This window comes from Mauremys mutica, chromosome 12 (assembly GCF_020497125.1).
Source record: "Mauremys mutica isolate MM-2020 ecotype Southern chromosome 12, ASM2049712v1, whole genome shotgun sequence".
NCBI classification, from domain to species: Eukaryota; Metazoa; Chordata; order Testudines; family Geoemydidae; genus Mauremys; species Mauremys mutica.
The window spans coordinates 15,808,904-15,827,624 of NC_059083.1; the positions used below are offsets into that span (position 1 = coordinate 15,808,904).

The 18,721-nt window shown below is 50.5% G+C and overlaps 1 protein-coding gene across 2 annotated transcripts; it reads right to left on the bottom strand.

The window, feature by feature from the left end:
* Positions 1 to 1,696: 1,696 nt before the first annotated feature.
* Positions 1,697 to 18,705, bottom strand: LOC123345733 (zinc finger protein 501-like). Of its 2 annotated transcripts, XM_044982772.1 has the most exons (4): positions 18,652 to 18,705; positions 17,532 to 17,645; positions 15,257 to 16,537; positions 1,697 to 3,036 (listed from the first exon to the last, which is right to left on the bottom strand). In XM_044982772.1, the coding sequence occupies exons 1-4, from the start codon at positions 18,683 to 18,685 to the stop codon at positions 2,027 to 2,029; spliced, it is 2,439 nt and encodes an 812-aa protein (XP_044838707.1). In that variant the 5' UTR covers positions 18,686 to 18,705; the 3' UTR covers positions 1,697 to 2,026. The 2 variants fall into 2 exon arrangements, with proteins under 2 accessions (XP_044838707.1, XP_044838706.1); XM_044982771.1 differs by lacking the exon at positions 1,697 to 3,036 and having other exon boundaries at positions 13,136 to 16,534.
* Positions 18,706 to 18,721: the final 16 nt, after the last annotated feature.

An 18,721-nucleotide genomic window follows, 5' to 3' on the forward strand; every position in this document is an offset into this window, starting at 1 on the left:
CGTAGTGATCCCGAAACTGGGATTTGGCACCTAACCAGGGACCCAGGAGCCTAACTCCTTTGGGGAATTCAGGCCCTTTTCCTTCTCTGAGCCACTCTCATAACTGTTTCTCCTGCTTTCTGCTGGCTTTGCTTCTTTAGCACACGCTGCTCTCCAAACAACCCCTAGTCCACACGGCTTACCTCTGCTCAGGCGTTGCCATGTGCCCTTCTGCGCTGAGTGGCGGCCTCCTATTACAGAACGGGGCTTAATTCTTCCTTCCATTTAGCCAGAAAGAGGGGTAGTTAGCACAGCTGCCAGCCTCAAGGAGGTCTGTGATTCATGTCAGCCATTAACACTTTCCAGCATAACAACCCCCATTCAGCTCCACTCATCATCCTGATGGAATTTGAGGGTATGTCTACACTACAGAGACCATACTGGCACCAGTATAAGCCCATTGTGTAGATGCAACCTACACTGATGGAAGGGGTTAGTTGCTAGGTCAACAGAAGTGTTCTTCCATCGATAGTGTTGCATCTACACAGGGGGCTCAGTTGGTCTAGCTATATTGCGCAGGAGGCGGTGAATTTTTCACTCCCCTGAAGGATGTAGCTACGTTGAGCTAACTTTTAAAGGTACACCAGGCCTAAGATGTTGACACAGTGAATGACTGATCTCCCATCTAGAAAGAACTCATGTCACAAATTACAAATTATACACACTGAACAATTTACATAGTGTTTTGGTTTTTGTTTCCCCTGTCAGGATGTTTTCACATCATCATCCCTATCAGCTACACTCCCAACCAAATCTTTTTGAGTTTAAAAGGGTGCTACCCAGAGTGACTTTATCGCCCAGAGAGAAAGGAAAGAAATAACGTAACAACTTACAAAAGCGTAACTATTTACACAGTCAGGACATCTGCACATCACCACCCAAATCAACTATATGCCATCCAAGGGTATGTCTATACTACACGTCAGGTCGGCAGGTAGTGTTTGATGTATCGGGGATCGATTTATCATGTCTCATCTGGATGCAATAAATCGATCTGCGAATCAACACCTGTACTCCACCTTGGCAGGAAGAGTAAGTGGAGTCGACGGGGGAGCCGCAGCAGTCAACTCACCGCCGTGAGGATGGCTAGGTAAGTGGAACTAAGATACTTTGACTTCAGCTGCGCGAATAGTGTAGCTGAAGTTGCGTATCTTAGTTCGAACCCTCCCGCTAGTGTAGCCCAGGCCCAAATCTCCTGTGAGCCTTGCTCTCCCTGCATGCTTTCCTTTCAGCCACCTGGGACACGCTGCTTTCAATGGCTCTTGAGGATTGTCTGTTGTTTCTACAGCATTTACTTCACCCCTTCTGTTCTAATGGGGAATTAATCCCTGTTACAACTCTCCCAGCCTCAGTTTCCACACCTGCCTTTTCAGTTTCTAAAGGTGGCCAAAATGAGATTCTACTCCCTGGATATGTTCTCAGATGGACAGGAAACCTGAAAAGCTGTTTGGCTCTTAAAAAGTTGGATAGCGCAAAGAGCACGACCTACAGGAGGAAACAATTCAATTGTGAGAATGTGAAATTGACAAGAGCCTAGCAGGTGGACAGTCAAGAAGCTGAATAATTCCATTTTAGTCCTCCCAAAAGTAAATTTTCTTTCTTTCTTTCTTTCTTTCTTTCTTTCTTTCTTTCTTTCTTTCTTAAGATCCCTTTTGGTGAAAAAATTTGAGTTTTTTGGCCTTTTGTCCTGATTGATCATAAAAATATTCTTAAAAAAACATTTTCACAGGAAAGATGTTCATGTTCCGGGCAGATATCCCTACGAGCCAAAGGCAACTAGGGTGTGCAGGAACTAGGAAATGGATACTTTAAAAAAAAAAAAAGGCCACAGGGAGAATTTCTCTCCTGTGTGGAATCTCTGAGATCCAATATGCTGTTTGCTTTACTGGAATCATTTCCACTCTGAGGATATTTAAGAGGTTTCTTCCCTGTGTGGATTTGCTGATGCACTGTATGCTCAAAGCCCCAATGGAAAGTTCCACAATAGTCAAGGGTTTTTTCCTTTGTGCAGTCTTTGATGTATAAGAAGATTTGAGTTCTGACTGAAGCTTTTCCCACAGTCCAGACACTTATACGGTCTCTCTCCAGTGTGGGTTCTGTGATGTCTAATAAGATCTGAGCTGTGACTGAAGCTTTTCCCACAGACCAGGCATTTGTAGGGTCTCTCTCCGGTGTGGCTAATCTGATGCATGATAAGGTTTGAGTTGTCACTAAACTTTTTCCCACACTCGAGGCATTTATAGGGGTTCTCGCCCGTGTGGATTCTCTGATGTGCAAGGAGCCGTGAGATCAGAATGAAACTTTTCCCACAGTCAGAGCATTTAAAGGGTTTATCCCCAGTGTGGAGTCTCTGATGCACAATGAGGGCTGAACTGTCACTAAACTTTTTCCCGCACTCCAGGCATATAAAGGGTCTCTCTCCCGTGTGGGTTCTCTGGTGTCTAACCAGGGTTGAGCTCCGATTGAAGCTTTTCCCACAGTCGAGGCATTTGTGGGGTTTAACTCCTGTGTGGATTCTCCGATGGTTAATAAGAACTGAGCCGTCACCAAACATTTTCCCACATTCCGGGCACTTGTAGGGTCGCTCGCCCGTGTGGACTCTTTGGTGTGTAATAAGCTGGGAGCTCTGAATGAAGCTTTTCCCGCAGTCGAGGCATTTGTGGGGTTTAACTCCCGTGTGGATTCGCTGATGGTTAATAAAGGCTGAGCCGTCACGAAACATTTTCCCACATTCCGGGCACATATAGGGTCGCTCGCCTGTGTGGACTCTTTGGTGTCTAATCAGATGTGAGCTCTGAATGAAGCTTTTCCCGCACTCCAGGCATTTATAGGGCTTTTCTCCCGTGTGGAGCCTCTGATGCCTAACGAGGTGCTCTCGCTGATTAAAACTTCTCCCACACTCAAGGCATTTAAAAGGCCTGTCTCCGGCGTGGAGTCTCTGATGTGAAATAAGGTTTGAGCTCCGATTGAAGCTTTTCCCACACTCGGAGCATGTGTTGTCTCTCACTCCTGATGGGATTCTCTGCTGGGCTGTGGTTTCCTTGGGGTCTTTGCAAACTCCCCCATGATCAGTGGATTTACCCACTTCCTGCCCTGGATGGGTTCCCAGCTGCCTCTCTGGCTTGTGCCCATTTCCCCAGGCTTTTCGCCGCTCATGGGTAAAATCCTCTTCAGATCTTTGCAATATTGTCTCACGTGGGTCCACTTGCTCAGGAGCTTCCTGCTGCAGCTTCTCTTCCATGTTTTCAGTCACCATCCCATCACCTGCTGGGACAGAGAGAGAGAGGATCCAGACAGGAGTCATTCCCAGTGCCAGAGAGAAACAACAGGAGAATAGAGAAGAGGTTTAACAACACAATAACTAGAAGGAAGACTGAGAAATTCAATGCTGTCCTTACATCCCAGCCAAACAGCAAGGGGGAAGTAAAGTCAGGAAGGGAACTCCTGCCAGCTGGAACCCAGGGTGGGTGTGAAGCTGTGAGTGACACCTGCTAGGGGGACATGGTCCCTTCTGGCTACTGCCCTGACCTGGGTGAGATGAGGCAGAACTGAGGGCTCTCGCTCACAGGACATTTATGGGAGTCCTGGCTTTTTCCTTCACTCCCTGGGTGGTTTGTGCTCGTTTCATCGATTCCTCACCTGTGCAGGCGCCTCTCGGGCTCTTCCTTCCCTCGCAGGCCTGGAGATCCGGGATCCACGGCTCTTCCCCGCGCTCCAGCCGGGCGATCAGCTCAGGTTTGGGAAGGGGGAATCCTGCTATGGGGCGGGGAGAGGGGAAATCAGGCAAGATCAGGGCGTGCCAGGCAGTGGGAGAGTATTTGTTGCAAAGAACCCTCCCTGATTTTAACCTGGCCCCGCGCTGCGCTGGAATCTGAACAACTGGGAACGCAGTCACTGAGGCCTGATGGGCGAGGCAGACGTCTGTTGGGGGGATGGGCTGTTCTGTGGGAGTTTTCAGGATCTGTGCACTCGGGGTGGGGGGACTTCATGATGCAGACACAGCTCTGGTGTCAAGCCTCTGCCTATGTCTAAACCTACAGAGGCCAGAGCCCTGCCCAGGGGTGGAGCTAGGCCCAGGAAGGGAGTGGGACAGGCAGGGGGGCTGGAACAATTTTTATAGTGGGCAGGGGGCTGAGCGCCATGGAACCAAACTGTAAACCCTGGATATAATGGAAACCACTTCAAGCCAGGGGGTGCGACAGCACCGCTAGCACCCCTAGTTCCAGCACCTATGGGGACAGGGAGAAATAACACAGGCAGGCAAATACAAGCTTCCGCCCCCATCCTTGAAAGCTGTGGGGATAGGGACGACTTAGCATCTCCGTTGAGTTTCTGCCTCCCCCATCACGTGGGAGGGGTGTGGAGTTGAACGTCTCTGTCTCGCTGGATCTGGGGACTTGTGCAGCCCATTCTCCTAAAATCTAAGTGCCCTGGAAAGAACCTGAGTAGAAGCTGAACTGGGCACCTTACGGATCGTGTGGCTTTAATAACCGAGGAGACGGGAATCCCTTACCCAGCGAGATCACCGTCTCGTAGTTCTCCTGCATGACGTCCCTGTAGAGGGCTCTCTGAGCGGGGTCCAGCAGAGCCCCCTGCCCCTGGGTGAAATACACAGCCACCTCCTCGAAGGTCACCCGCATCTGAAACAACAAGAGTCCCTCACTCAGCTCCTGCTGCCCCAGCCACAATCCTGCTAGTCACAGGGGAGGAGGGCCAATAAAATGGAAGCTCTGGGGGGGGGACAGAGTAGCAGAATCCCACCCCCACCCTGCTCAGAGCAGCCAGGAGGCGTCAGGGTGGGGAGAAGGTGAGAGCTCCTTGTCCCTCCCATCCCAGCAGATGGAGGAGAGCAGGGACCCTCATGTTCGTCACATTCCTACCAGCCAGAGGGCGATACGGGAAATGCCACCCCCAAACTGGGTCCAGGGAGAGAAATCCCAACCCCTCACCTTCCTAGGAGCTGGGTCTCTAGGATGGGACATCTCGCCTGTACCTCACCATTGTCTGCTTCTGGCTAGAAGTTTCTGGCTCCGGCACTGGGAGTCGGTAAACGTCTCCAGCCTTGGGTAGGGGGGTTGTTCCCTGTCGTAGAGATGCAGGAGCTTCTACCCTCTTCCAATGGCCCTGATCTAAACCTCCAGCCCCAGGCTGAGGAGTCCCAGCATGTCAGTGACACACTGTGCCTGTCCTCTCTCCACAGGTGGTATTTTCTGCCCTCCTCCTTTGGGAGCGACCTCCCTTCAAATCCCTTTCCCGAGCAGGTTCCGCTCCCACTGTTTCCCGTCCCTGTTTCATGGTCTGATGGGACAATCTGGAGCGAGACATGGTCGTTATTCTGCAGCCTGTCGAGGCGAGAGGAGCGACTGGGGAGCTTTCAGAAGGGGCTTTTGTCTATTTCACACCCCCACCCCCACCACAAGGCTCTTTCCCTACATTGTAGACTCTGCCGTGCTGGGAAAACGCTGGGTCACTTTATCCCAGTGCAGACCCGGCCCCTCCTACCAGGACAAAACCCACCCAGCCAGTTTTAAACCCTCCCTGTTACAGAGTCACTGTAACCAACGCTAGAAAAGAGCAGAATCAACAGGCCCACTTCGGAGGATTCCCCCCCACAAGAGCAGAGAGTCCCCCCAGCAGCACGGGGACTCGGAAGAGGCAGGAACTGACTTGTCCGCTCTCTGCTCCTCACTGTGGCAATTTGGAGGTTCAGCCCAGACCATTAAGGGGTTTTGTCACCCCTGCGCTGCAACTCTGGGTGCCTTAAATGTTATGTCGCTGTGGCTCGCAGCCAGGAAACACATCTTGCAGTCACATCCCGGCTTTCGCAGTGTTGCCAACTCTCAGGCTTTTGTCATGAGTCTCATGAGCATTATTGTTTTCCTTAAATCCCCAGCTCCTGGAGTCAAGTGAATAGGTGATCATTTCTGCCTTCATTCTTAAAGAAAAAGGCAAGTTTCTAGCCCTCGTGGCTGTAGAGAAAGCTTCAACGTGTGACCCCAGTGCACCCGAAAGGCCCCAAATGCAGAAGGCAAATAAAAATCTCTTATTTTAACACGATCTCATGATTTTAGAGCCAATCACATGATTCTGGGAAAGCCTGACTCATGGTTTTTGAACATTTGGGGTTGACCATTCTGCTTTCCTCACCCGATTGAACCCCTGATTATTTCTAAACCTACAGAGGCCACAGCCCGTTCTGCTGGCAGAATGACCCCCCAAAATCCCTGCCACTCCCGAATTTCCCCAACACTGACTCCCTGCAGTGTCCTGCTCTCTCCCGGAACAAAATTCCTTAACCCCACTTCAAGAGGCAGGAAGGTGCCGCCTCCATCTCCTGTTGAGATTAAGAGTAGTTCTCAACCAGGTGTGGGGGTACGCAGAGGTCTTCCAGGGGGGACATCAACTCATCTAGATAGTTGCCTAGTTTTACAGCAGGCTGCATAAAAAGCACTAGTGAACTCAGCACAAACTAAAATTTCAGACAGACACTGACGTGTTTACACTGCTCCATAGACCATACACTGAAACGTAAGGACAATATTTATATTCCAGCTGATTTATTTTATAATTACATGGTAAAAATGAGACAGGATGCAATTTTTCAGTACTAGTAGCTGTGACACTTGTATTTTTAGGTCTAATTTTGTAAGCAAGTCGTTTGTAAGTGAGGTGAAGCTTGGGGGTACGCAAGGCAATGCAGCCTCCTGAAAGGGGGACAGTAACCAGCAAAGGCTGAGAACCACTGTGTTAAGTGATATCACACACACACACACACACACACTTTGCTCTAGAGCCACTGTGTTAAGTGATACCACACACACACACACACTTTGCGCTAGAGCCACTGTGTTATCACACACACACACACACACACACACACACACACACACCCCTACCTTGCTCTCCTCATGCCTTTATCAGCCTGGCATGCAAATGTGCTTTTCTTTGTCTCTAGACACACGACACATTTAAGCAGGCAGATCCGCATTCCTTTGTCGCTGGAAAAAAAAAGTTGATCAGCTCCCCCTGGCATGCCTTTTAAACACATTTCCCTGTCATGATTTCAGCGGATCTATATAATCCATTGCGGCTTGACCATGCATACATCTTGCAAGATGAATGATCAGTGACTTCTTGGCTTCTCAGCGACATATTACATGGCATCTTTTAGCTGCGCTGAACTGGTCAGCCAGTCAGGGCCGGCTCCAGGCACCAGCATTCCAAGCTGGTGCTTGGGGCGGCATTCTGCAAGGGGCCTGTTGTTTTGCCCCCAAGCAGCGCGCCGAATTGCCGCCGTGGACGGTGGGGGCAGTCCATGTGCCCTTAGGGCGGCACGTGCGTTTCCGCGGCGGCGGCAATTCGGTGGCAGCTTCTATGTTTAGCTGAAGCTGCCGCGGACAGCTAAACATAGAAACTGCTGCCGAATTGCTGCCACTGCAGAAACGCGCCTGCTGGAACTCCTCGCCAGGGGATGTTGTAATGGCCCAAAGTAGAACTGGGTTCAAAAAAAGAACTGGATAAGTTCATGGAGGATAGGTCCACCAGTGGCTATTAGCCAAGATGGTCACAGATGCAACCTCGTGCTCTGGGTGACCCTAAATCTCTGACTGCTAGAAGCTGGGAGGAGAAGATAAGAGTGGATCTGTTCTGCCCTGTTCTGTACACTGCAGCCCCCAGCCTCAGCCGATGGCCACGGCTCCGTTCCCGGGCCAAAGCCGGGGGTGAGGCCGGGAGTGGAACTGCACCTGGCCATGGGCCTGGCTGCTGGCCCCCACCGCAGCCCGGCTGCGGCTCCACTCCCACCTCCAGCCTCGGCCCGTAGCTGCAGACCCGCTCCTAGTCCCAGACCCACCCCCAGCTGTGGCCCCAGCCTGGGCTCCCTTACCCCTGTCTGTGTCCCCCCCTCCCTGGAGCCACAGCCCCACTCCTGGCCCCAGCTCTGGAGGGAGGCGGGAGGGGGCGGGGGTGGGGCACAGACAGGGGTAAGGGGGCCGTGACACTCAAAAGTTTGGGGTCCGCTGATCTAAACTATAGATGCTGTAAATACACCAGGTCCATGTTCCCTTTTCCTTTTAATGCCAGCAAGGGTAATGAGAGAAATCCCGAGCCGTCTGCATGCCGAGAAATGCTGCCAGATCTCTGAAACCGAACGGTTTTAGTAAAACTACCCTTGCAAAAAAAAAAACAACCAGTGGACAGTCAAATGTGGGGTTCCAACAGGGCCAACACGATTTTGTATCAAACCGAACAAGCTGACAGGAGTCAGGTGGAGTTAAAGATTTACAAAGCGCTTGATTTACTAAGAGCAGGGCAAACGGGCGGCGCACCCCGACCTGTGTCCTGGCCCACAGCATTGGACTGGCCGTTCTGTCCACACGTATGTGAGCATGTAGCAGGGTGCTTACCCTGCTCCTGCCCTGACAGGGTTAAAAACAGCCCCGGGAGGGGGCTGTGGCTGGAGAAAGCAGCTTTTAGGCTGGGCTGATTGGGGGAAGTGGCTGCAGCTGGGGCCACGCCCCAGACAGACTCAGCTGGACCTATAAAGGCAGAGAAGCCAGGAGCAGACAAGAGTCTCTCTCTGTTTGCAAAGGGAGAAGGGCCTGGCTGCAGGGAGCTAGAGACAGGGTACCTGGGTGGAGCAGGGCTGGGGACAGGCAGAGGAGCTGGTGAGCTCCAGCCTGGAAAGCCCCAGGCTGCGGCCTAGCAGAGGGCTAACAGGTACTGGGGGTTGCAGAGGGCAGCCCAGGGGTAGGCCAAGGCAGCAGGTCCAAACCCTCCTTGCCAGTGATGAGTGGCTGTTGCTGCAGTCTGCCCCAGGGCGTGGGGCTAGACAATGACTGGCAGTAGCCATATACTGAGGTGAGGTGGGGATAGTGGGTGGGGTTCCCTGGGGAGGGGAGACCCTAAGACTGAGGGGATTACTGCTAGGGAGCAGCACCCCAAGTAAAAGGGCACTGGGTCCAGGGAGGGACATGGGGGGGCCAGAGGACAGGTGGATCACCGGCCTGCAGAGGGTGCTCCAGAGCTGAATTGAGCTAATTCCCAGAAGTCACCAGCAGGAGGCGCCACAGGGGTGAGTCTGCTCGTCTACAGAGCAGAATTAACATCCTCGTGAGTCCTTCCTTGATTCTGGCACTGCCTAACTGTGAGTGCTGGACTTAGCTACCTTGGTAGCATTCTTCTAATGGCGCTCTTACAGGCAATAGCGATATAAGCCGTGTGTGTGTGTGTGTGTGTGTGTGTGTGTGTCTCATTTGCTGACTCTGAAGAAACCCAAAGACAGCACTCAAATAGGCGTGTTAATACACACTTTTCAAGCCAGATCCCTAGCTGGAGTGAAGCCGCCGTAGCTCCATTGATTTTGTTTGCACCCATTGGGGATCTCACCTGCAGGGGTTGTGCAACACGCTCCGGGCTTGCCAACTCCAAATGTTCAAAAATCACGAGTCGGGCTCCCAAAAAATCATGCGATCGGCTTTAAAATCATGAGATCGTGGCAAAAGTAGGGATTTTTATTTGCTTTCTGCTTGTCGAGCCGCTGGGGTGCAGTGGGGTCCCCGGCCACAAGGGGTAGCTACTTACTTTTTCTTCAAGAATGAAGGCTGCAATCATCACATCTCCACTCGACTCCAGGGCCAGGGGCTTGATCACCCAAGACTCGGAGCACAATCCGGAGAGTTGGCAAGGCTGCCACGCACACGGATTTCCCCGGTTGCGAGCGAGGGTGGGAAAATTCCAGGCTGCCAAAGGACACCCCCCAGCAGCACACTCCAAAGGAGCGGCGATTAATAAAACAGCTGGAGCTGAGCATCCCACGCAACTAACTGAAAACCCCAGCACGCTGCACCCAGGCCTGAGAGCAGCCAGCCAGCGAGAGCCTCCTGCCCCTGAACCTGCAGACAGGGCTTGAGGGAAGCATTGGTCCCTGTTACGGTGCAATGGGAAGGTCTCTCTTACCTTCACTCCCAGCGGTGCCCTCTCTGGGAGCTGGGGCCTGGGAAGGGGGGCCCTGGCCAGGCCGGGGGCTCTGCCCTGGGAGAGGCTCCTGGGGGGGGAGCAGCGGGAAGGGCCCTGCTGGAGATTCCCCTCTCCCGGCTGCAGCCAGGGCTCCGGGCTCCCAGCACCAGCCGCCCCCCGGGGCTCGGGGATCTTGCAAAGGGACAATGGAACCTGGAATTCACCCAGCTACAAAGCCCTATTGTAGCCAGTGCAATTCACTTCCTGCTGCTGGGACAGCATGACTCGAGCGATGGCTCCCTCCCCAGCTCCTCCTGGGTCCTAGCGATCATAGGCGCTGGAACTAGGGGGGCCACTTCCCCCATACCCCCAGCTTGAAGTGGTTTCCAACATATCTGGGTTACAGTTTGGTTCAATGGCTCTCAGCCCCACCAATTGTACAAATTGTTCCATCACCCCTGATAGCCCAGGGTAACCAGACAGCAAATGTGAAAAATCAGGACAGGGGGGTAATAGGCACCTATATAAGAAAAAGACCCAGAAATCAGGACTGTCCCTATAAAATCGGGACATCTGGTCACCCTACGATAGCCATACACCCATTGTGCCGTTGCTTGGGAGGAGCAGCCTCTCCCAGCTTTAAGGAGGATTCATGCACAGAAGCCTCCATGTCCACTGAACGTGGAAAGGAGGAGGGGGGTAGACAGGAGATTTCACACACCTGTCTCTCATTCTCCACTCTCCAATGGGGGGAGGGATAGCTCAGTGGTTTGAGCATTGGCCTACTAAATCCAGGCTTGTGAGTTCAATCCTTCAGGGGACCAGCCACTTAGGGAACTGGGATAAAAATCTGCCTGGGGGGGATTGGTCCTGCTTTGAGCAGGGGGTTGGACTAGATGATCTCCTGAGGTCCCTTCTAACCCTGATATTCTATGGTTCATCCAAACCTCCTCTGAATTTTTTTTTTTTTTAGTCAATCAAATAATGTGTCTGATCACAACATAAACCAGAGTCCAAACAGCAGGTGTTCTGTCCAATTTGCCAGCTGAAGCATTCATTGGTAACCCACCAGCAGTCTGGTGTGCTGAAAACACAAGCCCTGTTTCACTGCTCTTTTCTACCCTCTCTCCTTTGCCTTGTCTGTATTTTTGTTAAAAATAAAGTAAATGGCCTTCACCCATCAAAACAAAAAGTAAAATGAACCTTTCCTTTCCAGCAAAGAAAGGGTATTAATAAAAAGTTATTAAAACCCCATTTAACTAAAAAAAAAACTTGAATAAAGTCTAATTGTTTGGTTTTGCATGATCACTCAACCAGAGTTTTGCTATAAACGCTTGATTTAATTCCGAGATTTTCTGTGCTTCAATAAACTTTCAATGTAAATAGTAGATATTATAGGAGGAAAATAATATTCATGCAAATAATTCATACATCAACGGCAATCAATCAAAACCTGATGGGATTTTGTATTTAAATTCAATAAGTGAGAAAAGGAGAAAAAAACCTGAGGAGTCCTACAGCAATACTTGACTATTCGAAAGAAAACAGGTGACATCAGAGCCGTTTCTATTATATCTGTTAATTAATTATATTATATATTGGTCTACTAGATAATTACCTAGAAGACAGAAGTGAAGGAAGATGAGAGGGGATTTATATTGATTGCACACACAGAAATACTAAATTTGAAGGTTTCAGAGTAGCAGCCGTGTTCGTCTGTAGCTGCAAAAAGAGCAGGAGTACTAAATTTGTTAGTCTCTAAGGTGCCACAAGTACTCCTGTTCTTTTTACTCAATTTGAAGACCATTATCAAAGTGACGCGTTTGAGCACACCCAGCTAGGCCGTGCCAGAATCAAGGTGCCCAGCTCAGTGGTAAGTACACTAAGATCACTGCACATCACCGCTGGGGAGATTCCCCCATCTCGGTGGAATTCGGTGGGACCTGCTGGTTTGTCTCTGGGGCAGCAATAGGGTTAGATTTTTTTTAATGAATTACCACCCCCACCCCACTACTCCCTTCTTCCCTTTTCCTTCCATCTCTGATATCACTTGTTGCCTTTCCAATAGTCAGACATTTCTGTAGGAGCCCCTGGGACTTTTTCCCCCGATTCACCACTCACAGGAGCTTCGCTCTGCGGCTGACTGTTCCAGGGACTCCTGATTGAAATGAGGTAAGAGAGGCAATTCCACCACAGTGACTTCGGTAGGATTACACTGATTTGCTACAGGGTGGGCGAGAGGAGATTGTGACCCAGCAATCCCAGTGGGGTTGCCCTGGTTTAATGAGTGAGGGGTGCAAACAGGAGATTCATATTCCATGGTACAGAGGAAGATGAACCCCTCCCCCTCTTCCCCAGGTCACAGCTAATTTAATCTGGAGAAAAATTCCCTTCCAGTGCCAAATCTGGCAATCAGCATAACCCTGAGCACCTGAGCAAGAGAATCTAGAAAGGAGTTTTTGTATCACCTGAGAGCACTGATCCACCCTGTCCAGTGTCCCGTCTCCAGTCATGATTGATCTCTGATGCCTCAGAGGAAGGTGGTAGTGGTGGGGAACACAGAAAATATCAAGCCAATTGTGCATCAAGGGGAATAAATTCCCTCCTGACCCCTGCCAGGTGACCCGCTGAAGCCCTGAAGCATGAGGATTATAATCATTATGATGTAGAGCTACAGATCTTTGCAAAATAACAGAAGTCCTGTGATCCCTTGGTCACAGGTCCAAGTCGAGGGCTCAGTCTCTAAAGTGCTGTGAGGGAACCCAGCTGGGTCTTCAGATGTTTTAAGCCTCTGAAGCCGAAACAGAATCCAGCCACTGCCCCACTCCTGGGTTCCTGAGGCACACTGTCAGGTCACAGACCCTGTGTCTAGCACCCCCTCCTGAGAACTGGAACCCATGGTCCAGCTGCTAGCCCCTTGGCTCAGTGCTGATCTTTCAGACCCCCCCCCTGCCCCGCCCCGCCCCTCTTCGGTTAAACGCAACCTGACCCAGAAATCCACCCCAAGGTGTGATACTTCTCGGCTACCTCTTCAAGGGGCCATGTAGTAGTTGTGAGGCATATAACTACTCTAGGCAGAATCTGATTTTTACTTTTTCATAATTTCACCAGTTAATAGCAATGTTTATTTTGACGCTTTTATTTATTTTTTTTTAGATTTTTATCTTTTAAAATTTTCAACAGTTGCAGGAAAACTGCAATTTCACTGTAGCAGGAATAACTGGCACAGATGAAAGGTCCGACAATTATTTAATGACCATATGCGTCAAGAGTCAAAACATTCAAACTTTTATAAACCATTAAACCACAAATTGTCAGCATTCCACACCAGAATATACAGAATACGTATCCTTACATCGACCAATCGTACTTGTTTTTACTAGTCGTTCCCTAGCGCTTTTGAAATAAGCCTCACTGAAAAGGTCTAAATACCAGGATTTGGACTCTATAAGTTTCTCAAGCAGCGTTTTTCTTACTTTGCCTATTCGTAAATGTCAGGTTGTTTTCAATGGAACTATTTTATATCTATTTGTGTGTGTCCAGTGAAATCAACATTTACGATAAAAATGTAACACACACACGCTTACATGTAACACACACACACGCGTACATGTAACACACACACACGCTTTGCACGGGGAACACCATTGCTCTTTTATTTAACAGCTAAAGCACACGTCACCATACAGAACACAAGCAGCATTCTCAGAGCAGTGCCCCTCAGTAGTTCATCCTGTCCTTGGGGGGCCTTTGAGGGGACCACCTGCGTTCAGGTATGGAAGCAGATTCCCTGCCTCATCAGGCTCCTACACGCTGGACTTCCCCCTCCTCTTGAGCTAAACGGCCCTGAAGAAGAAGCAACTCCTGCTCTTTTATAATGTTTACCCCTCCCCAAATCAAATGACACACTCCCCAGGCCACCGCAGATGCTCACCAGGTGACTTTGTTGCCAAGCGATCCTCCCTGATCGGCCTATAAAAACAGCTTGGCCTTGCTTAGCTGCTCTCTCTTGACCTGCGTGGATGGCGAGTGGTCAAAGGTTAACGGCCCTCCATTGTTAGCCCCATGCCAGCAACCCGTATGGAATTCTAGGTCAGGATGGAGGTCGGAAGATGGTGGGAAGGTAGAGATCAGCCTGGCGATTGAAAATGGGGTTTGCAGTTTGACACAGATGCACATGGAAAGATCAGAACCTCACAGAGCATTCGTAAATTGTGCACGGATTTCCCGGCTCGTCACCCACTCTCTCCTCAAGGTTTTGTCTGTGATTCAGGCTAGGGATCACAGCCTTCTCCTGCCTCACAAGGGGGGGAGGGCGTAGATGACCTCTTGAAACTTAGCTGCCCAGAGGACTTTACTGGCAGGAGTTTAGGCCCCTAGGGAATGCAGGCACCTGCAGGGTTAGGCAGTAGCCAAGCCGGGCTTTTGAGGCGCTCAGTGGTGCCTAGGTGTTGGGATTTAGGAACTTAACATGCCAAAGTCCCTTTGAGGATCTAGCCTTTTACCAACAGCTTGGCACCTGGATTTAAGCTCCGAACAGCCACGCTGGCTTGGGAATTCCTTCAAATTCTCCCTGCAGGTCTCTGACACGTGCCTCTCCAGCCCTCAGCGGTCTGATCGGGGCTCAAACAAGTCAAGGTGTGACTCCTGAGCATGGAGAGCTGACAGCACTGTGGCACGAGACACTGGGGGAAGTGGAGCGGGAGAACGGGGAAGGATAAACTCTTCACGTCTGCTGCGTCAAGGGGGACTGTGACAATGGAGGGGGGAAGGAGGGAATCCCCCGCTCACCCTGTCCACTTGAGTAACACGGAGGCTGTGAGAACACATTTTTCTCTCTCTGCTCCAGCTCTCTACTCACTTACGTTTTATAAAAGGAAAAAGGTACCAAGAAATGGCAGCTCTTCAGAACGGCATTGGGCATTCTCAGAACGACCGGGAAGAAGCCAATCTGTCTCTGAAGGGGGAACTCAGGGACTCACAATCACCTGGCTAATGGTGAGGGAGGGGAGGAACCATACAAATGAGACACTCCGAGTCGGCCGACACTAGGAACAGTGGGGGAGGTTTGGTCGGAGTTGGGGTCGTGCTAGCTAATGCTAACCCTCTTCCCAAGTCCAGACGAGCCCTGGGAGGCTGCTGCTGCTCAGGCTGCGGTGGGATTCTTAGGCTTCTAGGCTTTTCGAGGCTGCCCACGATGGAGCGCCATAGAAATCAGTCCCCGGCAGTGGTGCGTTCTGAATGCAGAGCGGACACGTTCAAGGCTTCTCTCCCGCGTGGAGTCTCTGATGTCGGATGAGGTGCGAGTTCCGATTGAAGCTTTTCCCGCACTCTGGGCATTTATAGGGTTTCTCTCCCGTGTGAATTCTCCGATGCACAATGAGGTTCGAGCTCCAATCAAAACTTTTCCCACAGTCGAGGCATTTATGGGGTTTCTCCCCTGTGTGGGTTCGGCGATGTCTATTAAGGGCCGATCTGTCACTTAACCTTTCCCCGCAGTCGAGGCATTCATAGGATTTCTCACTTGTATGGCTTCTCTGATGTGAAATAAGATCTGAGATCTGACTGAAGCTTTCCCCACAGTTGGGGCATTTATAAGATTCCTCCCCCGTGTGCAGTCTCTGGTGTCTAAACAGGTGAGCGCTCCGATTAAAGCTTTTCCCGCAGTCCTGGCATTTGTAGGGTTTTTCTCCCGTGTGGTTTCTCTGGTGGGAAAGAAGATCGGAGCTGTGATTGAAGCTTTTTCCACACTGGGGGCATTTATAGGGTCTGTCTCCTGTGTGGATTCTCTGATGGGAAAGAAGATCTGAGCTGTGAATGAAACATTTCCCACACTCCGGGCACTTATACGGTCTCTCTCCTGTGTGAATTCTCTGATGCGCAATAAGCCGTGAGCGCCAATCGAAACTTCTCCCACACTCCAGGCATTCGAAGGGCGTCTGTCCGGTGTGGATTCTCTGATGTGAGGTAAGACTCGAACTCTGATGGAAGCTTTTCCCGCACTCGGGGCATTTATACAATTTCTCTCCCCGGTGCAGCCTCTCGTGTCTAATGAGGTGTGAATTCTGATTGAAACTTTTCCCGCACTGGAGGCATTTATAGGGCTTCTCTCCTGTGTGCACTCTCTGATGCCTGATCAGCTGTGTGCTTTGAATGAAACTTTTCCCACACTCCAAGCACGTATAGGGTCTCTCTCCCGTGTGAATTCGCTGATGGGAAATAAAGTTTGAGCGCCGGCTGAAGCTTTTCCCACAGGCCGTGCAACTGTTTTTTCTCTCTCCCAGGCGGATTCTCTGCTGGGCTGCGGTTTCCTTAAGATCCTTGAATCCTCCCCCACAAAAAATGGATCTGTCTGCTTTCTCCCCTGGCTGGATTCCCAGCTGCCTTTCTGACATGCACTGACTCTCCCAGGTTTTTTCCTGCTCCCTGTTCTGAGAAATGTTCCCTTTGGATCTCTCTGAGAACATCTCATGCGGTTCCACCTGCTCAGGACCTTCCAGCTGTGGATTCTCCTCATTCTGACTCACCGTCTCATCACCTGCTGAGACAGAGAGAATCGAGGCAGAAGTCATTCCCAATGGTGGAGTGAAAGGAAAGACAGGGGAACAGCGGAGAGAGGAAACATGGCACAGTAACAGTTGGAGACATTGAAAAATACAATTCTGCTTTCACTTCCCATCCAAACACACAGGGAGAAATAAAGAACATAAAAACATAAGCATGGCCACACTGGGTCAGACCAAAGGTCCATCTAGCCCAGTGTCCTGTCTTCTGACAGTGGCCAGTGCCAGGTGCCCTAGACGGAATGAACAGAACAGATCATCATCAAGTGATCCATCCCCTGTCCCCCATTCCCAGCTTCTGGCAAACAGAGGTAGGGACACCATCCCTGCCCATCCTGGCTAATAGTCATTGAAGGACCTGTCCTCCATGAATTTATCTAGTTCCTTTTTGAACCCTGTGATAGTCTTGGCCCTCACAACATCCTCTGGCAGAGAGTTTCACAGGCTGACTGTGTATTGGGTGAAGAAATACTTCCTTTTGTTTGTTTTCAACCGGCTGCCTAGTCATTTCATTGGGTGACCCCTAGTTCTTGGGCTATGAGAAGGAGTAAATAACAGGTCCTTATTTACTTTCTCCACACCCGTCATGATTTTATAGACCACTATCACATCCCCCCTTAGATGTCTCGTTTCCAAGCTGAAAAGTCCCAGTCTTATTAATCGCTGCTCCTACGGAGGCAGTTCCATACCCCTCATCATTTTTGTTGCCCTTTTCTGATCCTTTTCCAATTCCAATATATCTTTTTTGAGACGGGGCGACCACGTCTGCATGCAGTATGAAAGCCAGGCAGGGACCTCTGCTGGCTGTCAGTCAGGAAGGGTGGCAATTGCCCAAGACACCTGCTACTCCCACCTTGAACTGGGTGAGATGAGACAGAACTGGGGGAGTCGCTCACAGCACAGTCTTGGGAGTCTTGGCTTTTATCCTTCGCTCACGAGATGGTTCCCGGGTCAGTTTAACTGATAACTCACCTGCATGGGCACTTCTTGGGATCTCGCTTTCCGCAGAGCTGTTGAGATCGGGCACCCACGGCTCTTCCCCTCGTTCCAGCCAGGTGATCAGCTCAGGTTTGGGAAGGGGAAATCCTGCTGGGGCAGGGGGTGAAATCAGGCAAGATCAGGGCGTGTCAGGCACTGGGAGAGGATTTGTTATAAAGAACATTCCCTGATCTTAACCTGGCCCCGCGCTGTGCTGCGTGGATGTGGAACGTGAAGGGACCGGGACATGGTGACCAAGCCCTCTTGGGACAGGCAGACCAGGATGTGTTGCGCCCTCCGTTGGGAGTTTTCAGGAGCTGTGCACTCGGTGGGACCTGCTGACTCAGATCTAAATCCCCTGCCTCTTTCTAAAGCTTCCCCATGGAGGGAGCTAGCCCCAGGAATGGAGTGGAACGGGGACTGTGTGTAAGAGACTTAATACTGACTGGTAAATACAAGACTTTGCCCCTTTGCAAGGGGATGAATTAGCATCTCCATTGGGCTACTGAGCCTTCTGTTCTGTGGGAGAAGATCCGGAGATGAATTTCTACCTAGCGCTGGATCTCGGGAATAAGGGATCCAATCCTCTGAAATCATAGGACTGGAAGGGAACCTCGAGAGGTCATCTAGTCCAGTCCCCTGCACTCCTGGCAGGACTAAGTATTATCTAGACCATCCTGACAGGGGTTTGTCTAACTTGCTCTTAAAAATCCCCAATAATGGAGATTCCACAATCTCCCATGGCAATTTATTCCAGTGCTTAACCATCCTCACAGTTAGGAATTTTTTCCTAATGTCCAACCTAAACCTCCCTTGCTGCAATTTAAGCCCATTGCTTCTTGTCCTGTCCTCAGAGATTAAGGAGAACAATGTTTCTCCCTCCTCCTTGTAACAACCTTTTATGTACCTGAAAATTGTGATCATGTCCCCTCTCAGTCTTCTGTTCTCCAGACTAAACAAACCCAATATTTTCAGTCTTCCCTCACAGGTCATGTTTTCTAGAGCTTTCAGCATTTTTCTTGCTCTAAATCTAGGTGACCAGCGAAGAGCGTGAGCAAAAGCCAGAAAAGAGTCCCTATAGGTTTTCATAACCGAGGCGAAGGGAATCCCTTACCCAGCGAGGTCACCGTCTCGTAGTTCTCCTGCATGACGTCCCTGTAGAGGGCTCTCTGAGCGGGGTCCAG